The sequence below is a fragment of the Oncorhynchus gorbuscha genome, linkage group LG13, assembly GCF_021184085.1.
Source record: "Oncorhynchus gorbuscha isolate QuinsamMale2020 ecotype Even-year linkage group LG13, OgorEven_v1.0, whole genome shotgun sequence".
Classification (NCBI taxonomy): domain Eukaryota; kingdom Metazoa; phylum Chordata; class Actinopteri; order Salmoniformes; family Salmonidae; genus Oncorhynchus; species Oncorhynchus gorbuscha.
In genome coordinates this window covers 16,718,156-16,739,857 of record NC_060185.1, presented here as the reverse complement: position 1 = coordinate 16,739,857, position 21,702 = coordinate 16,718,156, and the positions used below count along the sequence as shown (strand labels likewise).

Here is a 21,702-nt window from a genome sequence, read left to right as displayed (position 1 = left end):
TGGAACTGCCGATCTGCGGCCAACAAGGCAGAGTTCATCTCAGCCTATGCCTCCCTCCAGTCCCTCGACTTCTTGGCACTGACGGAAACATGGATCACCACAGATAACACTGCCACTCCTACTGCTCTCTCTTCTTCCGCCCACGTGTTCTCGCACACCCCGAGAGCTTCTGGTCAGCGGGGTGGTGGCACTGGGATCCTCATCTCTCCCAAGTGGTCATTCTCTCTTTCTCCCCTTACCCATCTGTCTATCGCCTCCTTTGAATTCCATGCTGTCACAGTTACCAGCCCTTTCAAGCTTAACATCCTTATCATTTATCGCCCTCCAGGTTCCCTCGGAGAGTTCATCAATGAGCTTGATGCCTTGATAAGCTCCTTTCCTGAGGACGGCTCACCTCTCACAGTTCTGGGCGACTTTAACCTCCCCACGTCTACCTTTGACTCATTCCTCTCTGCCTCCTTCTTTCCACTCCTCTCCTCTTTTGACCTCACCCTCTCACCTTCCCCCCCTACTCACAAGGCAGGCAATACGCTCGACCTCATCTTTACTAGATGCTGTTCTTCCACTAACCTCATTGCAACTCCCCTCCAAGTCTCCGACCACTACCTTGTATCCTTTTCCCTCTCGCTCTCATCCAACACTTCCCACACTGCCCCTACTCGGATGGTATCGCACCGTCCCAACCTTCGCTCTCTCTCCCCCGCTACTCTCTCCTCTTCCATCCTATCATCTCTTCCCTCTGCTCATACCTTCTCCAACCTATCTCTTGATTCTGCCTCCTCAACCCTCCTCTCCTCCCTTTCTGCATCCTTTGACTCTCTATGCCCCCTATCCTCCAGGCCGGCTCGGTCCTCCCATCCCGCTCCGTGGCTCGACGACTCATTGCGAGCTCACAGAACAGGGCTCCGGGCAGCCGAGCGGAAATGGAGGAAAACTCGCCTCCCTGCGGACCTGGCATCCTTTCACTCCCTCCTCTCTACATTTTCCTCTTCTGTCTCTGCTGCTAAAGCCACTTTCTACCACTCTAAATTCCAAGCTTCTGCCTCTAACCCTAGGAAGCTCTTTGCCACCTTCTCCTCCCTCCTGAATCCTCCTCCCCCTCCCCCCTCCTCCCTCTCTGCAGATGACTTCGTCAACCATTTTGAAAAGAAGGTCGACGACATCTGATCCTCGTTTGCTAAGTCAAACGACACCGCTGGTTCTGCTCACACTGCCATACCCTGTGCTCTGACCTCTTTCTCCCCTCTCTCTCCAGATGAAATCTCGCGTCTTGTGACGGCCGGCCGCCCAACAACCTGCCCGCTTGACCCTATCCCCTCCTCTCTTCTCCAGACCATTTCCGGAGACCTTCTCCCTTACCTCACCTCGCTCATCAACTCATCCCTGACCGCTGGCTACGTCCCTTCCGTCTTCAAGAGAGCGAGAGTTGCACCCCTTCTGAAAAAACCTACACTCGATCCCTCCGATGTCAACAACTACAGACCAGTATCCCTTCTTTCTTTTCTCTCCAAAACTCTTGAACGTGCCGTCCTTGGCCAGCTCTCCCGCTATCTCTCTCAGAATGACCTTCTTGATCCAAATCAGTCAGGTTTCAAGACTAGTCATTCAACTGAGACTGCTCTTCTCTGTATCACGGAGGCGCTCCGCACCGCTAAAGCTAACTCTCTCTCTTCTGCTCTCATCCTTCTAGACCTATCGGCTGCCTTCGATACTGTGAACCATCAGATCCTCCTCTCCACCCTCTCCGAGTTGGGCATCTCCGGCGCGGCCCACGCTTGGATTGCGTCCTACCTGACAGGTCGCTCCTACCAGGTGGCATGGCGAGAATCTGTCTCCTCACCACGCGCTCTCACCACTGGTGTCCCCCAGGGCTCTGTTCTAGGCCCTCTCCTATTCTCGCTATACACCAAGTCACTTGGCTCTGTCATAACCTCACATGGTCTCTCCTATCATTGCTATGCAGACGACACACAATTAATCTTCTCCTTTCCCCCTTCTGATGACCAGGTGGCGAATCGCATCTCTGCATGTCTGGCAGACATATCAGTGTGGATGACGGATCACCACCTCAAGCTGAACCTCGGCAAGACGGAGCTGCTCTTCCTCCCGGGGAAGGACTGCCCGTTCCATGATCTCGCCATCACGGTTAACAACTCCATTGTGTCCTCCTCCCAGAGCGCTAAGAACCTTGGCGTGATCCTGGACAACACCCTGTCGTTCTCAACTAACATCAAGGCGGTGGCCCCTTCCTGTAGGTTCATGCTCTACAACATCCGCAGAGTACGACCCTGCCTCACACAGGAAGCGGCGCAGGTCCTAATCCAGGCACTTGTCATCTCCCGTCTGGATTACTGCAACTCGCTGTTGGCTGGGCTCCCTGCCTGTGCCATTAAACCCCTACAACTCATCCAGAACGCCGCAGCCCGTCTGGTGTTCAACCTTCCCAAGTTCTCTCACGTCACCCCGCTCCTCCGCTCTCTCCACTGGCTTCCAGTTGAAGCTCGCATCCGCTACAAGACCATGGTGCTTGCCTACGGAGCTGTTAGGGGAACGGCACCTCAGTACCTCCAGGCTCTGATCAGGCCCTACACCCAAACAAGGGCACTGCGTTCATCCACCTCTGGCCTGCTCGCCTCCCTACCACTGAGGAAATACAGTTCCCGCTCAGCCCAGTCAAAACTGTTCGCTGCTCTGGCCCCCCAATGGTGGAACAAACTCCCTCATGACGCCAGGACAGCGGAGTCAATCACCACCTTCCGGAGACACCTGAAACCCCACCTCTTTAAGGAATACCTAGGATAGGATAAGTAATCCTTCTCACCCCCCTTTAAGATTTAGATGCACTATTGTAAAGTGACTGTTCCACTGGATGTCATAAGGTGAATGCACCAATTTGTAAGTCGCTCTGGATAAGAGCGTCTGCTAAATGACTTAAATGTAAATGTAATGTAAATGTAAACTTAACCCTAACCCTAGCTCTGACCCTAAACTTAACCCTAACCCTAGCTCTGACCCTAAACTTAACCCTAGCTCTGACCCTAACCCTAACCCATATTCTAAACCAAACCATAACCATAGCAAGCAGTTGAACAGATAGTTGTTTAATAGTAACCAAATAAATGTGTTATATCATATAATTGAAGTCAAGTATGTCCTAAATTGTCTCCATTTACCGCTCAAAGCTTGAATAGACACTATTATCTACTACTATTATCTAAATGGTGATATAACCCCAGATATCAGCCCCTCCACTACAGTCACTAGACACTAGACTATTTAAAAACCTGCTGGTGCTCCCCCAGGGCAGGGACAGAGCGCCCTCTACAGGTCTGTAGTGGAGAGGCTGATATCTGGGGTTATAGCGCCATCTAGTGACTAGTAGAGGGGCTGATACCTGGGGTTATAGCTGTAGTATCAGCCCCTCCACGACAGTCACTAGACTGTGATATAACCCCAGATATCAGCCCCTCTACTAGTCACTAGACTGTGCTATAACCCCAGATATCAGCCCCTCCACTACAGTCACTAGACTGTGCTATAACCCCAGATATCAGCCCCTCTACTAGTCACTAGACTGTGCTATAACCCCAGATATCAGACCCTCCACTACAGTCACTAGACTGTGCTATAACCCCAGATATCAGCCCCTCTACTAGTCACTAGACTGTGCTATAACCCCAGATATCAGCACCTCTACTAGTCACTAGACGGTGCTATAACCCCAGATATCAGCCCCTCCACTACAGTCACTAGACACTAGACTATTTAAAAACCTGCTGGTGCTCCCCCAGGGCAGGGACAGAGCGCCCTCTACAGGTCTGTAGTGGAGAGGCTGATATCTGGGGTTATAGCGCCATCTAGTGACTCGTAGAGGGGCTGATACCTGGGGTTATAGCTGTAGTATCAGCCCCTCCACGACAGTCACTAGACTGTGATATAACCCCAGATATCAGCCCCTCTACTAGTCACTAGACTGTGCTATAACCCCAGATATCAGCCCCTCCACTACAGTCACTAGATGGTGCTATAACCCCAGATATCAGCCCCTCTACTAGTCACTAGACTGTGCTATAACCCCAGATATCAGCACCTCTACTAGTCACTAGACGGTGCTATAACCCCAGATATCAGCCCCTCCACTAGTCACTAGACTGTGCTATAACCCCAGATATCAGCCCCTCCACTACAGTCACTAGACGGTGCTATAACCCCAGATATCAGCCCCTCTACTAGTCACTAGACTGTGCTATAACCCCAGATATCAGCACCTCTACTAGTCACTAGACGGTGCTATAACCCCAGATATCAGCCCCTCCACTAGTCACTAGACTGTGCTATAACCCCAGATATCAGCACCTCTACTACAGTCACTAGACGGTGCTATAACCCCAGATATCAGCCCCTCCACTAGTCACTAGACTGTGCTATAACCCCAGATATCAGCCCCTCCACTACAGTCACTAGACGGTGCTATAACCCCAGATATCATCCCCTCCACTACAGTCACTAGATGGTGCTATAACCCCAGATATCATCCCCTCCACTACAGTCACTAGACTGTGATATAACCCCAGATATCAGCCCCTCTACTAGTCACTAGACTGTGCTATAACCCCAGATATCAGCCCCTCCACTACAGTCACTAGACGGTGCTATAACCCCAGATATCAGCCCCTCTACTAGTCACTAGACTGTGCTATAACCCCAGATATCAGCCCCTCTACTACAGTCACTAGACGGTGATATAACCCCAGATATCAGCCCCTCTACTAGTCACTAGACTGTGCTATAACCCCAGATATCAGCCCCTCCACTACAGTCACTAGACGGTGCTATAACCCCAGATATCAGCCCCTCTACTAGTCACTAGACTGTGCTATAACCCCAGATATCAGCACCTCTACTAGTCACTAGACTGTGCTATAACCCCAGATATCAGCCCCTCCAGTACAGTCACTAGACTGTGCTATAACCCCAGATATCAGCACCTCTACTACAGTCACTAGACGGTGCTATAACCCCAGATATCAGCCCCTCCACTACAGTCACTAGACTGTGCTATAACCCCAGATATCAGCCCCTCCACTACAGTCACTAGACTGTGCTATAACCCCAGATATCATCCCCTCCACTACAGTCACTAGATGGTGCTATAACCCCAGATATCAGCCCCTCCACTACAGTCACTAGACTGTGCTATAACCCCAGATATCATCCCCTCCGCTACAGTAACTAGACTGTGCTATAACCCCAGATATCAGCCCCTCCACTACAGTCACTAGACTGTGCTATAACCCCAGATATCAGCCCCTCCACTACAGTCACTAGACTGTGCTATAACCCCAGATATCAGCCCCTCCAGTACAGTCACTAGACTGTGTTATAACCCCAGATATCAGCCCCTCTACTAGTCACTAGACTGTGCTATAACCCCAGATATCAGCCCCTCCACTACAGTCACTAGACTGTGCTATAACCCCAGATATCAGCCCCTCCACTACAGTCACTAGACTGTGCTATAACCCCAGATATCATCCCCTCCACTACAGTCACTAGATGGTGCTATAACCCCAGATATCAGCCCCTCCACTACAGTCACTAGACTGTGCTATAACCCCAGATATCAGCCCCTCCACTACAGTCACTAGACTGTGCTATAACCCCAGATATCAGCCCCTCCACTACAGTCACTAGACTGTGTTATAACCCCAGATATCAGCCCCTCCACTACAGTCACTAGACTGTGCTATAACCCCAGATATCAGCCCCTCCACTACAGTCACTAGATGGTGCTATAACCCCAGATATCAGCCCCTCCACTACAGTCACTAGACTGTGCTATAACCCCAGATATCAGCCCCTCCACTACAATCACTAGACTGTGCTATAACCCCAGATATCATCCCCTCCACTACAGTCACTAGACTGTGCTATAACCCCAGATATCAGCCCTCTACTAGTCACTAGACTGTGCTATAACCCCAGATATCAGCCCCTCTACTAGTCACTAGACTGTGCTATAACCCCAGATATCAGCCCCTCTACTAGTCACTAGACGGTGCTATAACCCCAGATATCTAGTGACTGTCTAGATATCTAGTGGCTGTCTAGTGACTGTAGTGGAGTGGCTGATACTACAGGCTGATACTACAGCTATAACCCCAGATATCAGCCCCTCTACTAGTCACTAGATGGCGCTATAACCCCAGATATCAGCCTCTCTATGACAGACCTGTAGAGGGCAGAGCGCCCCTGCTCTGGGGGAGCACCAGCAGGTTTTTAAATAGTACACACACAGCACACTAAGAGAAGAAAGGTAAAAGACAGACCCCAGCCTCGGGCCTCAGCACAGGAGGTGCCATACAACCTCTCTACCTCGAGCCTCTGCCGAGTCCCCAACAACCGGATGTTCCAGTTTTCAGGGGAAATGGAAAGAGAGACTTCCGCTTTTGGACATTAACTCCTCCTCCTCCTTGAACAGTGCAGAAGAGAACCTTTTCTTCTTGTCAAGACCAGTATGTAGGGGATCTAGTCTCAGGCGTTTCTTTTACGCCTGCTACATTTGGTTACTCCACCCCTGATGTTGAGACCTGATCTCTGGCCTGATATCTAACCCTGACCTTAAACCCCTAGTCCCCAGGCTGACCTTGTGATGTAAGGCACACAGCAGCTCAGCGAACCAGTAGAAGGACTGCAGCTCCCTGCACACCCACACAAAGTATAGCCTCCTGAGACGGAAATGCCTCCAGCCATCCCTGAGACAGACCATACACACACACACACACACACACACACACAGACAGACAGACAGACAGACAGACAGACAGACAGACAGACAGACAGACAGACAGACAGACAGACAGACAGACAGACAGACAGACAGACAGACAGACAGACAGACAGACAGACAGACAGACAGACAGACAGACAGACAGACAGACAGACAGACAGACAGACAGACAGACAGACAGACAGACAGACAGACAGACAGACAGACAGACAGACAGACAGACAGACAGACAGACAGACAGACAGACAGACAGACAGACAGACAGACAGACAGACAGACAGACAGACAGACAGACAGACAGACAGACAGACAGACAGACAGACAGACAGACAGACAGACAGACAGACAGACAGACAGACAGACAGACAGACAGACAGACAGACAGACAGACAGACAGACAGACACAGACAGACAGACAGACAGACAGACAGACAGACAGACAGACAGACAGACAGACAGACAGACAGACAGACACACAGACACACAGACACACAGACACAGACAGACAGACAGACAGACACACAGACACACAGACACACAGACACACAGACACACAGACACACAGGCAGACACACAGAAAGTACAGTGTGAGAATTTGGGCATTAAGAACATGTCAAAATATTCCCACCAATGGTAAACCAACAACCAACCATCTCTTGTTAGACAGCCACTCACAGCAGGGCGTGCAGAACGCAGGCGAATGGTGTGACTCCAATCCCACCCGCCACACACAGACTGACCTCGTAGTTAAATACCTCCTGTGACGAACTGCCAAACGGACCATCCACGTACAGCCTACACACAGAGAGGGAGGGTTACAATAGTGAAACAGTGACAAATTACACACTACGTGAGACAATTATGACTGGTGGCTTTCGTATGTTCACCTACATCCTTGTGGTGGTCTATACTCTATGTTCACCTACATCCTTGTGGTGGTCTATACTCTATGTTCACCTACCTCCTTGTGGTGGTCTATACTCGCAGGACCTCATTTACAGTGAATGAATTGTGAACTAGGACACACACACACACACACACACACACTGTATACACACACACTCGGGATCTCAATGACCTCCTATAAGGTCAGGCAAACATAAACAAACAGGCAACATCCTGCATGACAGTCCCACAGCCTGACAGAAGGAGAGATCAGGATGATAACCCCTTAAACAAATAAATATAATGGAGGGGGGATTCTCAGAGCTGATAAACACCCCCTAACCCTACAGCAGAGAGATAGATAGAGAGAGAGAAAAAGAGATGGGAGGTGAGAGAGAGGAAGGAGATGGGAGGAAGAGTGAGAAGATAGAAAGAAATGAGAAAGGGAAAACAGTCCAGAGATCAGGAACACACTTCTCCCTCCATCTCCAAAGAGCAGGAACACACTTCCCCCTCATCTCTAGAGAGCAGGAACACACATCTCCCTCATCTCTAGAAAGCAGGAACACACATCTCCCTCCTCCCTTTCTAAAGAGCAGGAAAACACTTCCCCCTTCATCTCTAGAGAGCAGGAACACATTTCCCCCATCGCTAGAGAGCAGGAACAAACTTCTCCCTCCATCTCTAGAGAGCAGGAACACACTTCCTTCTCCTTCATCTCTAGAGAGCAGGAACACACTTCCCCCTCCTTCATCTCGAGAGAGCAGGAACACACTTCCCCCTCCTTCATCTCTATAGAGCAGGAACACACTTCCTCCTCCATCTCTATCAGGAACACACTTCCTTCTCCTTCATCTCTATAGAGCAGGAACACACTTCTCCCCTCCATCTCTAGAGAGCAGGAACACACTTCCCCCATCGCTAGAGAGCAGGAACACACTTCCTTCTCCTTCATCTCTAGATAGCAGGAACACACTTCCTTCTCCTTCATCTCTATAGAGCAGGAACACACTTCTCCCCTCCATCTCTAGAGAGCAGGAACACACTTCCCCCATCGCTAGAGAGCAGGAACACACTTCCCTCTCCTTCATCTCTAGAGAGCAGGAACACACTTCCTTCCTCCTTCATCTCTAGAGAGCAGGAACACACTTCCCCCTCCTCCTTCTCTAAAGAGCAGGAACACACTTCTCCTCCATCTCTAGAGAGCAGGAACACACTTCCTTCTCCTTCATCTCTAGAGAGCAGGAACAAACTTCCTCCCTCTTTTCCCCCCATCTCTAGAGAGCAGGAACACACTTCCTTCTCCTTCATCTCTAGAGAGCAGGAACACACTTCCCCCTCCATCTCGAGAGAGCACGAACTTCACACTTCCCCCTCCTTCATCTCTATAGAGCAGGAACACACTTCCTCCTCCATCTCTAGAGAGCAGGAACACACTTCCTTCTCCTTCATCTCTAGAGAGCAGGAACACACTTCCTCCTCCTTCATCTCTAGATAGCAGGAACACACTTCCTTCTCCTTCATCTCTATAGAGCAGGAACACACTTCTCCCCTCCATCTCTAGAGAGCAGGAACACACTTCCTTCTCCTTCATCTCTACAGAGCAGGAACACACTTCTCCCTTATTCATTTCTAGAGAGCAAGAACACACTTCTCCCCCATCTCCAATGAGCAGGAACACACTTCCCCCTCCTTCATCTCTATAGAGCAGGAACACACTTCCCCCTCCATCTCTAGAGAGCAGGAACACACTTCCTCCTCCTTCATCTCTAGAGAACAGGAACACACTTCCTCCTTCATCTCTAGAGAGCAGGAACACACTTCCCCCTCCATCTCTAGAGAGCAGAAACACAATTCCCCCTCCTTCATCTCTATAGAACAGGAACACACTTCCTCCTCCTTCATCTCTAGAGAGCAGGAACACACTTCCCCCTCCTTCATCTCGAGAGAGCAGGAACACACTTCCCCCTCCTTCATCTCTATAGAGCAGGAACACACTTCCTCCTCCATCTCTAGAGAGCAGGAACACACTTCCTTCTCCTTCATCTCTAGGGAGCAGGAACACACTTCCTCCTCCTTCATCTCTAGATAGCAGGAACACACTTCCTTCTCCTTCATCTCTATAGAGCAGGAACACACTTCTCCCCTCCTTCATCTCTAGAGAGCAGGAACACACTTCCTTCTCCTTCATCTCTAAAGAGCAGGAACACACTTCTCCCTTCTTCATCTCTAGAGAGCAGGAACACACTTCTCCATCCATCTCTAGAGAGCAGGAACACAATTCCCCCTCCTTCATCTCTATAGAACAGGAACACACTTCCTCCTCCTTCATCTCTATAGAGAACACACTTCCTCCTCCTTCATCTCTAGAGCAGGAACACACTTCCTCCTTCATCTCTAGAGAGCAGGAACACACTTCCCCCTCCATCTCTAGAGAGCAGGAACACACTTCCTCCTCCTTCATCTCTAGAGAGCAGGAACACACTTCCTCCTCCTTCATCTCTAGAGAGCAGGAACACACTTCCCCCTCCTTCATCTCTAGAGAGCAAGAACACACTTCCCCCTACTTCATCGCTAGAGAGCAGGAACACACTTCCTCCTCCTTCATCTCTATAGAAAAGGAACACACTTCCTCCTCCTTCATCTCTAGAGAGCAGGAACACACCTCCCCCTACTTCATCGCTAGAGAGCAGGAACAAACTTCCCCCTCCATCTCTAGAGAGCAGGAACACACTTCCCCCTCCTTCATCTCTAGAGAGCAGGAACACACTTCCCCTCCTTCATCTCTAGAGAGCAGGAACACACTTCCCCCTCCTTCATCTCTATAGAGCAGGAACACACTTCCCCCTTCATCTCTAGAGAGCAGGAACACACTTCCTCCTCCTTCATCTCTAGAGAGCAGGAACAGACTTCTCCATCTCTTTTCATCTCTAGAGAGCAGGAACACACTTCCCCTCCATCTCCATCTCTAAGAGCAGGAACACACTTCCCCTCCTTCATCTCTAGAGAGCAGGAACACACTTCCCCTCCTTCATCTCTATAGAGCAGGAACACACTTCCCCTCCTTCATCTCTAGAGAGCAGGAACACACTTCCCCCTCCATCTCTAAAGAGCAGGAACACACTTCCTCCTCCATCTCTAGAGAGCAGGAACACACTTCCTTCTCCTTCATCTCTAGAGAGCAGGAACACACTTCCTCCTTCTTCATCTCTAGAGAGCAGGAACACACTTCCTCATCCTTCATCCATCTCTAATCTCTAGAGCAGGAACACACTTCCTTCTCCTCCTTATCTCTAGAGAGCACACACTTCCCCTCCTTCATCTCTATAGAGCAGGAACACACTTCCCCTTCCTTCATCTCTAGAGAGCAGGAACACACTTCCCCTCCTTCATCTCTAGAGAGCAGGAACACACTTCCCCCTCCTTCATCCTCCTTCATCTCTAGAGAGCAGGAACACACTTCCTCCTCCTTCATCTCTATAGAGCAGGAACACACTTCCCCCTCCTTCATCTCTAGAGAGCAGGAACACACTTCCTCTATAGAGCTCCTTCATCTCTAGAGAGCAGGAACACACTTCTCCCTTCTTTCATCTCTAGAGAGCAGGAACACACTTCTCCCTCCATCTCCAAAAGAGCAGGAACACACTTCCCCATCCCTCTCTAGAGAGCAGGAACACACTTCCCCCTTCATCTCTATCTCTAGAGCAGGAACACACTTCCCCTCCTTCATCTCTAGAGAGCAGGAACACAATTCCCCAGGAACACACTTCTCCTTCATCTCTATAGAGCAGGGACACACTTCTCCCTTCATCTCTAGAGAGCAGGAACACACTTCCTCCTCCTTCATCTCTAGAGAGCAGGAACAAACTTCCCCCTCCATCTCTAGAGAGCAGGAACACACTTCCCCCTTCATCTCTAGAGAGCAGGAACAAACTTCCCCTCCATCTCTAGAGAGCAGGAACACACTTCTCCTCCTTCATCTCTAGAGAGCAGGAACACACTTCCTTCTCTCTTCATCTCTAGAGAGCAGGAACACACTTCCCCCTCCTTCATCTCTAGAGAGCAAGAACACACACTTCCCCCTCCATCTCTCAAGAGAGCAGGAACACACTTCCTTCTCCTCCATCTCTAGAGAGCAGGAACACACTTCCCCCTCCTTCATCTCTAGAGAGCAGGAACACACTTCCCCCTCCTTCATCTCTAGAGATCAAGAACACAATTCCCCCTCCTTCATCTCTATAGAGCAGGGACAGACTTCTCCGTTTTCATCTCTAGAGAGCAGGAACACACTTCTCCCTCCATCTCCAAAGAGCAGGAACACACTTCCCCCTCTCCATCTCTAGAGAGCAGGAACACACTTCCCCCTCCTTCTCTAAAGAGCAGGAACACACTTCCCCTCCCTTCTTCATCTCTAGAGAGCAGGAACACACTTCCCCCTCCTTCATCTCTAGAGAGCAGGAGGACACACTTCCCCTCCATCTCTCTAGAGAGCATTTCCCCATCTCTAGAGAGCAGCAGGAACACACTTCCCCCTCCTTCATCTCTAGAGAGCAGGAACACACTTCCCCTCCTTCATCTCTAGAGAGCAGGAACACACTTCCCCTCCTTCATCTCTAGAGAGCAGGAACACACTTCCCCCTCCTTCATCTCTATAGAGCAGGACACACTTCTCCCTTCATCTCTAGAGAGCAGGAACACACTTCCTCCTCCTTCATCTCTAGAGAGCAGGAACAAACTTCCCCCTCCATCTCTAGAGAGCAGGAACACATTTCCCCCATCTCTAGAGAGCAGGAACAAACTTCCCCCTCCATCTCTAGAGAGCAGGAACACACTTCCCTCCTTCATCTCTCTCTAGAGAGCAAGGAACACACTTCCTCTCTTCATCTCTATAGAGCAGGAACACACTTCCCCCTCCTTCATCTCTAGAGAGCAGGAACACACTTCCTCCTCCTTCATCTCTATAGAGCAGGAACACACTTCCCCTCCTTCATCTCTAGAGAGCAGGAACACACTTCCCCCTCCATCTCTAAAGAGCAGGAACACACTTCCCCCTCCATCTCTAGAGAGCAGGAACACAATTCCCCCTCCTTCATCTCTATAGAGCAGGAACACACTTCCCCCTCCTTCATCTCTAGAGAGCAGGAACACACTTCCCCCTCCTTCATCTCTAGAGAGCAGGAACACACTTCCTCCTCCTTCATCTCTAGAGAGCAGGAACACACTTCCTCCTCCTTCATCTCTATAGAAAAGGAACACACTTCCCCCTCCTTCATCTCTAGAGAGCAGGAACACACTTCCCTCCTTCCTCTCTAGAGAGCAGGAACACACTTCCCCTTCTTCATCTCTAGAGAGCAAGAACACACTTCTCCCTCCATCTCCAACGAGCAGGAACACACTTCCCCATCCCATCTCTAGAGATCAGGAACACACTTCCCCTCTCCTTCATCTCTAGAGAGCAGGAACACACTTCCCCCTCCTTCATCTCTAGAGAGCAGGAACACACTTCCCCCTCCTTCATCTCTATAGAGCAGGGACACACTCTCTATCTCTAGAGCAGGAACACACTTCCTCCTCCTTCATCTCTAGAGAGCAGGAACAAACTTCTCTAGAGAGCAGGAACACATTTCCCCCATCTCTAGAGAGCAGGAACACACTTCCCCCTCCATCTCTAGAGAGCAGGAACACACTTCTCTCCTTCATCTCTAGAGAGCAGGAACACACTTCCTTCTCCTTCATCTCTATAGAGCAGGAACACACTTTCCCCTCCTTCATCTCTAGAGAGCAGGAACACACTTCTCCCTCCATCCAAAGAGCAGGAGCACACTTCTCCCTCTCTAGAGAGCAGGAACACACTTCCCCCTCCTTCATCTCTAGAGAGCAGGAACACACTTCCCCTCCTTCATCTCTAGAGAGCAGGAACACAATTCCCCCTCCTTCATCTCTATAGAGCAGGGACAGACTTCTCCGTTTTTCATCTCTAGAGAGCAAGAACACACTTCTCCCTCCATCTCCAAAGAGCAGGAACACACTTCCCCTCCCTCTCTAGAGAGCAGGAACACACTTCCCCCTCTCTCTAAGAGCAGGAACACACTTCCCCTTCTTCATCTCTAGAGAGCAGGAACACACTTCCCCCTCCTTCATCTCTATAGAGCAGGAACACACTTCCCCTCCTTCATCTCTAGAGAGCAGGAACACACTTCCCCCTCCTTCATCTCTATAGAGCAGGAACACACTTTCCCCTCCTTCATCTCTAGAGAGCAGGAACACACTTCTCCCTCCATCTCCAAAGAGCAGGAGCACACTTCCCCCTCCCTCTCTAGAGAGCAGGAACACACTTCCCCCTCCTTCATCTCTAGAGAGCAGGAACACACTTCCCCCTCCTTCATCTCTAGAGATCAAGAACACAATTCCCCTCCTTCATCTCTATAGAGCAGGGACAGACTTCTCCGTTTTTCATCTCTAGAGAGCAAGAACACACTTCTCCCTCCATCTCCAAAGAGCAGGAACACACTTCCCACTCCCTCTCTAGAGAGCAGGAACACACTTCCCCCTCCTTCTCTCTAAAGAGCAGGAACACACTTCTCCCTTCTTCATCTCTAGAGAGCAGGAACACACTTCCCCCTCCATCTCTAAAGAGCAGGAACACACTTCCCCCTCCATCTCTAGAGAGCAGGAACACACTTCCTTCTCCTTCATCTCTATAGAGCAGGAACACACTTCCTCTCCTTCATCTCTATAGAGCAGGAACACACTCTATAGAGCAGGAACACACCCTTCTCCTTTATCTCTAGAGAGCAGGAACACACTTCCTTCTCCTTCATCTCTAGAGAGCAGGAACACACTTCCCCTCCTTCATCTCGAGAGCAGCTTGAACACACTTCCCCTCCTTCATCTCTATAGAGCAGGAACACACTTCCTCCTCCATCTCTAGAGAGCAGGAACACACTTCCTTCTCCTTCATCTCTAGAGAGCAGGAACACACTTCCTCCTCCTTCATCTCAAGATAGCAAGAAACACACTTCCTTCTCCTTCATCTCTATAGAGCAGGAACACACTTCTCCCCTCCTTCATCTCTAGAGAGCAGGAACACACTTCCTCTTCCTTCATCTCAAGATAGCAAGAACACACTTCCTCTCCTTCATCTCTATAGAGCAGGAACACACTTCTCCCCTCCTTCATCTCTAGAGAGCAGGAACACACTTCCCCTTCTTCATCTCTAGAGAGCAGGAACACACTTCCTCTTCCTCTCTCAAGATAGCAGAACACACTTCCTTCTCCTTCATCTCTATAGAGCAGGAACACACTTCTCCTCCTTCATCTCTAGAGAGCAGGAACACACTTCCTCTTCCTTCATCTCAAGATAGCAAGAACACACTTCCTTCTCCTTCATCTCTATAGAGCAGGAACACACTTCTCCCTCCTTCATCTCTAGAGAGCAGGAACACACTTCTCCCTTCTTCATCTCTAGAGAGCAAGAACACACTTCTCCCTCCATCTCCAACGAGCAGGAGCACACTTCCCCATCCCTCTCTAGAGAGCAGGAACACACTTCCCCCTCCTTCATCTCTAGAGAGCAGGAACACACTTCCCCCTCCTTCATGTCTAGAGAGCAGGAACACAATTCCCCCTCCATCTCTATAGAGCAGGGACACACTTCTCCCTTCTTCATCTCTAGAGAGCAGGAACACACTTCCTCCTCCTTCATCTCTAGAGAGCAGGAACAAACTTCCCCCTCCATCTCTAGAGAGCAGGAACACATTTCCCCCATCTCTAGAGAGCAGGAACAAACTTCCCCCTCCATCTCTAGAGAGCAGGAACACACTTCCTCCTTCATCTCTAGAGAGCAGGAACACACTTCCTTCTTCTTCATCTCTATAGAGAGCAGGAACACACTTTCCCTCCTTCATCTCTAGAGAGCAAGAACACACTTCTCCCTCCATCTCCAAAGAGCAGGAGCACACTTCCCCCTCCCTCTCTAGAGAGCAGGAACACACTTCCCCCTCCTTCATCTCTAGAGAGCAGGAACACAATTCCCCCTCCTTCATCTCTATAGAGCAGGAACACACTTCCCCCTCCTTCATCTCTAGAGAGCAGGAACATACTTCCCCCTCCTTCATCTCTAGAGAGCAGGAACACACTTCCCCCTCCTTCATCTCTAGAGAGCAGGAACACACTTCCCCTCCTTCATCTCTAGAGAGCAGGAACACGCTTCCTCCTCCTTCATCTCTATAGAGCAGGAACACACTTCCCCCTCCTTCATCTCTAGAGAGCAGGAACACTTCCTTCTTCTTCATCTCTATAGAGCAGGAACACACTTCCCCTCCTTCATCTCTAGAGAGCAAGAACACACTTCTCCCTCCATCTCCAAAGAGCAGGAGCACACTTCCCCCCTCCCTCTCTAGAGAGCAGGAACACACTTCCCCCTCCTTCATCTCTAGAGAGCAAGAACACACTTCTCCCTCCATCTCCAAAGAGCAGGAGCACACTTCCCTCCCTCTCTAGAGAGCAGGAACACACTTCCCCCTCCTTCATCTCTAGAGAGCAGGAACACACTTCCTCCTCCATCTCTAGAGAGCAGGAACACAATTCCCCCTCCTTCATCTCTATAGAGCAGGACACACTTCCCCTCCTTCATCTATATAGAGCAGGAACACACTTCCCCCTCCTTCATCTCTAGAGAGCAAGAACACACTTCCCCCTACTTCATCTCTAGAGAGCAGGAACACACTTCCTCCTCCTTCATCTCTATAGAAAAGGAACACACTTCCTCCTCCTTCATCTCTAGAGAGCAGGAACACACCTCCCCCTACTTCATCGCTAGAGAGCAGGAACAAACTTCCCCCTCCATCTCTAGAGAGCAGGAACACACTTCCCTCCTTCCTCTCTAGAGAGCAGGAACACACTTCTCCCTCCTTCATCTCTAGAGAGCAAGAACACACTTCTCCCTCCATCTCCAAAGAGCAGGAGCACACTTCCCCCTCCCTCTCTAGAGAGCAGGAACACACTTCCCCCTCTCCTTCATCTCTAGAGAGCAGGAACACACTTCCCCCTCCTTCATGTCTAGAGAGCAGGAACACAATTCCCCTCCTTCATCTCTATAGAAAAGGAACACACTTCCTCCTCCTTCATCTCTAGAGAGCAGGAACACACCTCCCCCTACTTCATCGCTAGAGAGCAGGAACAAACTTCCCCCTCCATCTCTAGAGAACAGGAACACATTTCCCCCATCTCTAGAGAGCAGGAACAAACTTCCCCCTCCATCTCTAGAGAGCAGGAACACACTTCCCTCCTTCATCTCTAGAGAGCAGGAACACACTTCCTTATTCTTCATCTCTATAGAGCAGGAACACACTTCTCCCTCCATCTCCAAAGAGCAGGAACACACTTCCCACTCCCTCTCTAGAGAGCAGGAACACACTTCCCCCTCCTTCTCTAAAGAGCAGGAACACACTTCTCCCTTCTTCATCTCTAGAGAGCAGGAACACACTTCCCCCTCCATCTCTAAAGAGCAGGAACACACTTCCCCCTCCATCTCTAGAGAGCAGGAACACACTTCCTTCTCCTTCATCTCTATAGAGCAGGAACACACTTCCTCATCCTTCATCTCTATAGAGCAGGAACACACTTCCTTCTCCTTTATCTCTAGAGAGCAGGAACACACTTCCTTCTCCTTCATCTCTAGAGAGCAGGAACACACTTCCCCCTCCTTCATCTCGAGAGAGCTTGAACACACTTCCCCCTCCTTCATCTCTATAGAGCAGGAACACACTTCCTCCTCCATCTCTAGAGAACAGGAACACACTTCCTTCTCCTTCATCTCTAGAGAGCAGGAACACACTTCCTCCTCCTTCATCTCAAGATAGCAAGAACACACTTCCTTCTCCTTCATCTCTATAGAGCAGGAACACACTTCTCCCCTCCTTCATCTCTAGAGAGCAGGAACACACTTCCTCTTCCTTCATCTCAAGATAGCAAGAACACACTTCCTTCTCCTTCATCTCTAGAGAGCAGGAACACACTTCTCCCTCCTTCATCTCTAGAGAGCAGGAACACACTTCTCCCTTCTTCATCTCTAGAGAGCAAGAACACACTTCTCCCTCCATCTCCAACGAGCAGGAGCACACTTCCCCATCCCTCTCTAGAGAGCAGGAACACACTTCCCCCTCCTTCATCTCTAGAGAGCAGGAACACACTTCCCCCTCCTTCATGTCTAGAGAGCAGGAACACAATTCCCCCTCCATCTCTATAGAGCAGGGACACACTTCTCCCTTCTTCATCTCTAGAGAGCAGGAACACACTTCCTCATCCTTCATCTCTAGAGAGCAGGAACAAACTTCCCCCTCCATCTCTAGAGAGCAGGAACACATTTCCCCCATCTCTAGAGAGCAGGAACAAACTTCCCCCTCCATCTCTAGAGAGCAGGAACACACTTCTCTCCTTCATCTCTAGAGAGCAGGAACACACTTCCTTCTTCTTCATCTCTATAGAGCAGGAACACACTTTCCCTCCTTCATCTCTAGAGAGCAAGAACACACTTCTCCCTCCATCTCCAAAGAGCAGGAGCACACTTCCCCCTCCCTCTCTAGAGAGCAGGAACACACTTCCCCCTCCTTCATCTCTAGAGAGCAGGAACACACTTCCCCTCCTTCATCTCTAGAGAGCAGGAACACACTTCCTCCTCCATCTCTAGAGAGCAGGAACACAATTCCCCCTCCTTCATCTCTATAGAGCAGGAACACACTTCCCCCTCCTTCATCTCTAGAGAGCAGGAACATACTTCCCCCTCCTTCATCTCTAGAGAGCAGGAACACACTTCCCCCTCCTTCATCTCTAGAGAGCAGGAACACACTTCCCCCTCCTTCATCACTAGAGAGCAGGAACACACTTCCTCCTCCTTCATCTCTATAGAGCAGGAACACACTTCCCCCCCTTCATCTCTAGAGAGCAGGAACACACTTCCTTCTTCTTCATCTCTATAGAGCAGGAACACACTTTCCCCTCCTTCATCTCTAGAGAGCAAGAACACACTTCTCCCTCCATCTCCAAAGAGCAGGAGCACACTTCCCCCTCCCTCTCTAGAGAGCAGGAACACACTTCCCCTCCTTCATCTCTAGAGAGCAAGAACACACTTCTCCCTCCATCTCCAAAGAGCAGGAGCACACTTCCCTCCCTCTCTAGAGAGCAGGAACACACTTCCCCCTCCTTCATCTCTAGAGAGCAGGAACACACTTCCTCCTCCATCTCTAGAGAGCAGGAACACAATTCCCCCTCCTTCATCTCTATAGAGCAGGAACACACTTCCCCCTCCTTCATCTCTAGAGAGCAGGAACATACTTCTCCCTCCATCTCCAAAGAGCAGGAGCACACTTCCCCCTCCCTCTCTAGAGAGCAGGAACACACTTCCCTCCTTCATCTCTAGAGAGCAGGAACACACTTCCCCCTCCTTCATCTCTAGAGATCAAGAACACAATTCCCCCTCCTTCATCTCTATAGAGCAGGGACAGACTTCTCCGTTTTTCATCTCTAGAGAGCAAGAACACACTTCTCCCTCCATCTCCAAAGAGCAGGAACACACTTCCCACTCCCTCTCTAGAGAGCAGGAACACACTTCCCCCTCCTTCTCTAAAGAGCAGGAACACACTTCTCCCTTCTTCATCTCTAGAGAGCAGGAACAAACTTCCTCCTCCTTCATCTCTAGAGAGCAGGAACAAACTTCCCCCTCCATCTCTAGAGAGCAAGAACACATTTCCCCCATCTCTAGAGAGCAGGAACAAACTTCCCCCTCCTTCATCTCTAGAGAGCAGGAACACACTTCCCCCTCCTTCATGTCTAGAGAGCAGGAACACACTTCCCCCTCCTTCATGTCTAGAGAGCAGGAACACAATTCCCCCTCCTTCATCTCTATAGAGCAGGGACACACTTCTCCCTTCATCTCTAGAGAGCAGGAACACACTTCCTCCTCCTTCATCTCTAGAGAGCAGGAACAAACTTCCCCCTCCATCTCTAGAGAGCAAGAACACATTTCCCCCATCTCTAGAGAGCAGGAACAAACTTCCCCCTCCATCTCTAGAGAGCAGGAACACACTTCCCTCCTTCATCTCTAGAGAGAAGGAACACACTTCCTTCTTCTTCATCTCTATAGAGCAGGAACACACTTTCCCCTCCTTCATCTCTAGAGAGCAGGAACACACTTCCTCCTCCTTCATCTCTATAGAGCAGGAACACACTTCCCCCTCCTTCATCTCTAGAGAGCAGGAACACACTTCCCCCTCCATCTCTAAAGAGCAGGAACACACTTCCCCCTCCATCTCTAGAGAGCAGGAACACAATTCCCCCTCCTTCATCTCTATAGAGCAGGAACACACTTCCCCTTCCTTCATCTCTAGAGAGCAGGAACATACTTCCCCCTCCTTCATCTCTAGAGAGCAGGAACACACTTCCCCCTCCTTCATCTCTAGAGAGCAGGAACACGCTTCCTCCTCCTTCATCTCTATAGAGCAGGAACACACTTCCCCCTCCTTCACTCTAGAGAGCAGGAACACACTTCCCTCCTTCCTCTCTAGAGAGCAGGAACACACTTCTCCCTTCTTCATCTCTAGAGAGCAAGAACACACTTCTCCCTCCATCTCCAACGAGCAGGAGCACACTTCCCCATCCCTCTCTAGAGAGCAGGAACACACTTCCCCCTCTCCTTCATCTCTAGAGAGCAGGAACACACTTCCCCCTCCTTCATGTCTAGAGAGCAGGAACACAATTCCCCCTCCTTCATCTCTATAGAGCAGGGACACACTTCTCCCTTCTTCATCTCTAGAGAGCAGGAACACACTTCCTCATCCTTCATCTCTAGAGAGCAGGAACAAACTTCCCCCTCCATCTCTAGAGAGCAGGAACACATTTCCCCCATCTCTAGAGAGCAGGAACAAACTTCCCCCTCCATCTCTAGAGAGCAGGAACACACTTCTCTCCTTCATCTCTAGAGAGCAGGAACACACTTCCTTCTTCTTCATCTCTATAGAGCAGGAACACACTTTCCCCTCCTTCATCTCTAGAGAGCAAGAACACACTTCTCCCTCCATCTCCAAAGAGCAGGAGCACACTTCCCCCTCCCTCTCTAGAGAGCAGGAACACACTTCCCCCTCCTTCATCTCTAGAGAGCAGGAACACACTTCCCCCTCCTTCATCTCTAGAGATCAAGAACACAATTCCCCCTCCTTCATCTCTATAGAGCAGGGACAGACTTCTCCGTTTTTCATCTCTAGAGAGCAAGAACACACTTCTCCCTCCATCTCCAAAGAGCAGGAACACACTTCCCACTCCCTCTCTAGAGAGCAGGAACACACTTCCCCCTCCTTCTCTAAAGAGCAGGAACACACTTCTCCCTTCTTCATCTCTAGAGAGCAGGAACACAATTCCCCCTCCTTCATCTCTATAGAGCAGGAACACACTTCCCCCTCCTTCATCTCTAGAGAGCAGGAACATACTTCCCCCTCCTTCATCTCTAGAGAGCAGGAACACACTTTCCCCTCCTTCATCTCTAGAGAGCAAGAACACACTTCTCCCTCCATCTCCAAAGAGCAGGAGCACACTTCCCCCTCCCTCTCTAGAGAGCAGGAACACACTTCCCCCTCCTTCATCTCTAGAGAGCAGGAACACACTTCCCCCTCCTTCATCTCTAGAGATCAAGAACACAATTCCCCCTCCTTCATCTCTATAGAGCAGGGACAGACTTCTCCGTTTTTCATCTCTAGAGAGCAAGAACACACTTCTCCCTCCATCTCCAAAGAGCAGGAACACACTTCCCACTCCCTCTCTAGAGAGCAGGAACACACTTCCCCCTCCTTCTCTAAAGAGCAGGAACACACTTCTCCCTTCTTCATCTCTAGAGAGCAGGAACACACTTCCCCCTCCATCTCTAAAGAGCAGGAACACACTTCCCCCTCCATCTCTAGAGAGCAGGAACACACTTCCTTCTCCTTCATCTCTATAGAGCAGGAACACACTTCCTCGTCCTTCATCTCTATAGAGCA

General features: G+C 50.1%; 1 protein-coding gene across 2 annotated transcripts in view; it reads right to left on the bottom strand.

Annotated features, from left to right (window-relative positions):
* The window catches only part of LOC123992550 (NADPH oxidase 4), a 93,976-nt gene that overhangs the window by 7,613 nt on the left and 64,661 nt on the right, over positions 1-21,702 (bottom strand). For both annotated transcript variants that reach the window (XM_046293762.1, XM_046293764.1), the window contains 2 exons: positions 7,466-7,585; positions 6,647-6,755 (listed from right to left, as the gene is read on the bottom strand). In XM_046293762.1, coding sequence (XP_046149718.1) covers positions 6,647-6,755; positions 7,466-7,585 — 229 coding nt within the window. The remainder of the gene's footprint in view (positions 1-6,646; positions 6,756-7,465; positions 7,586-21,702) is intronic.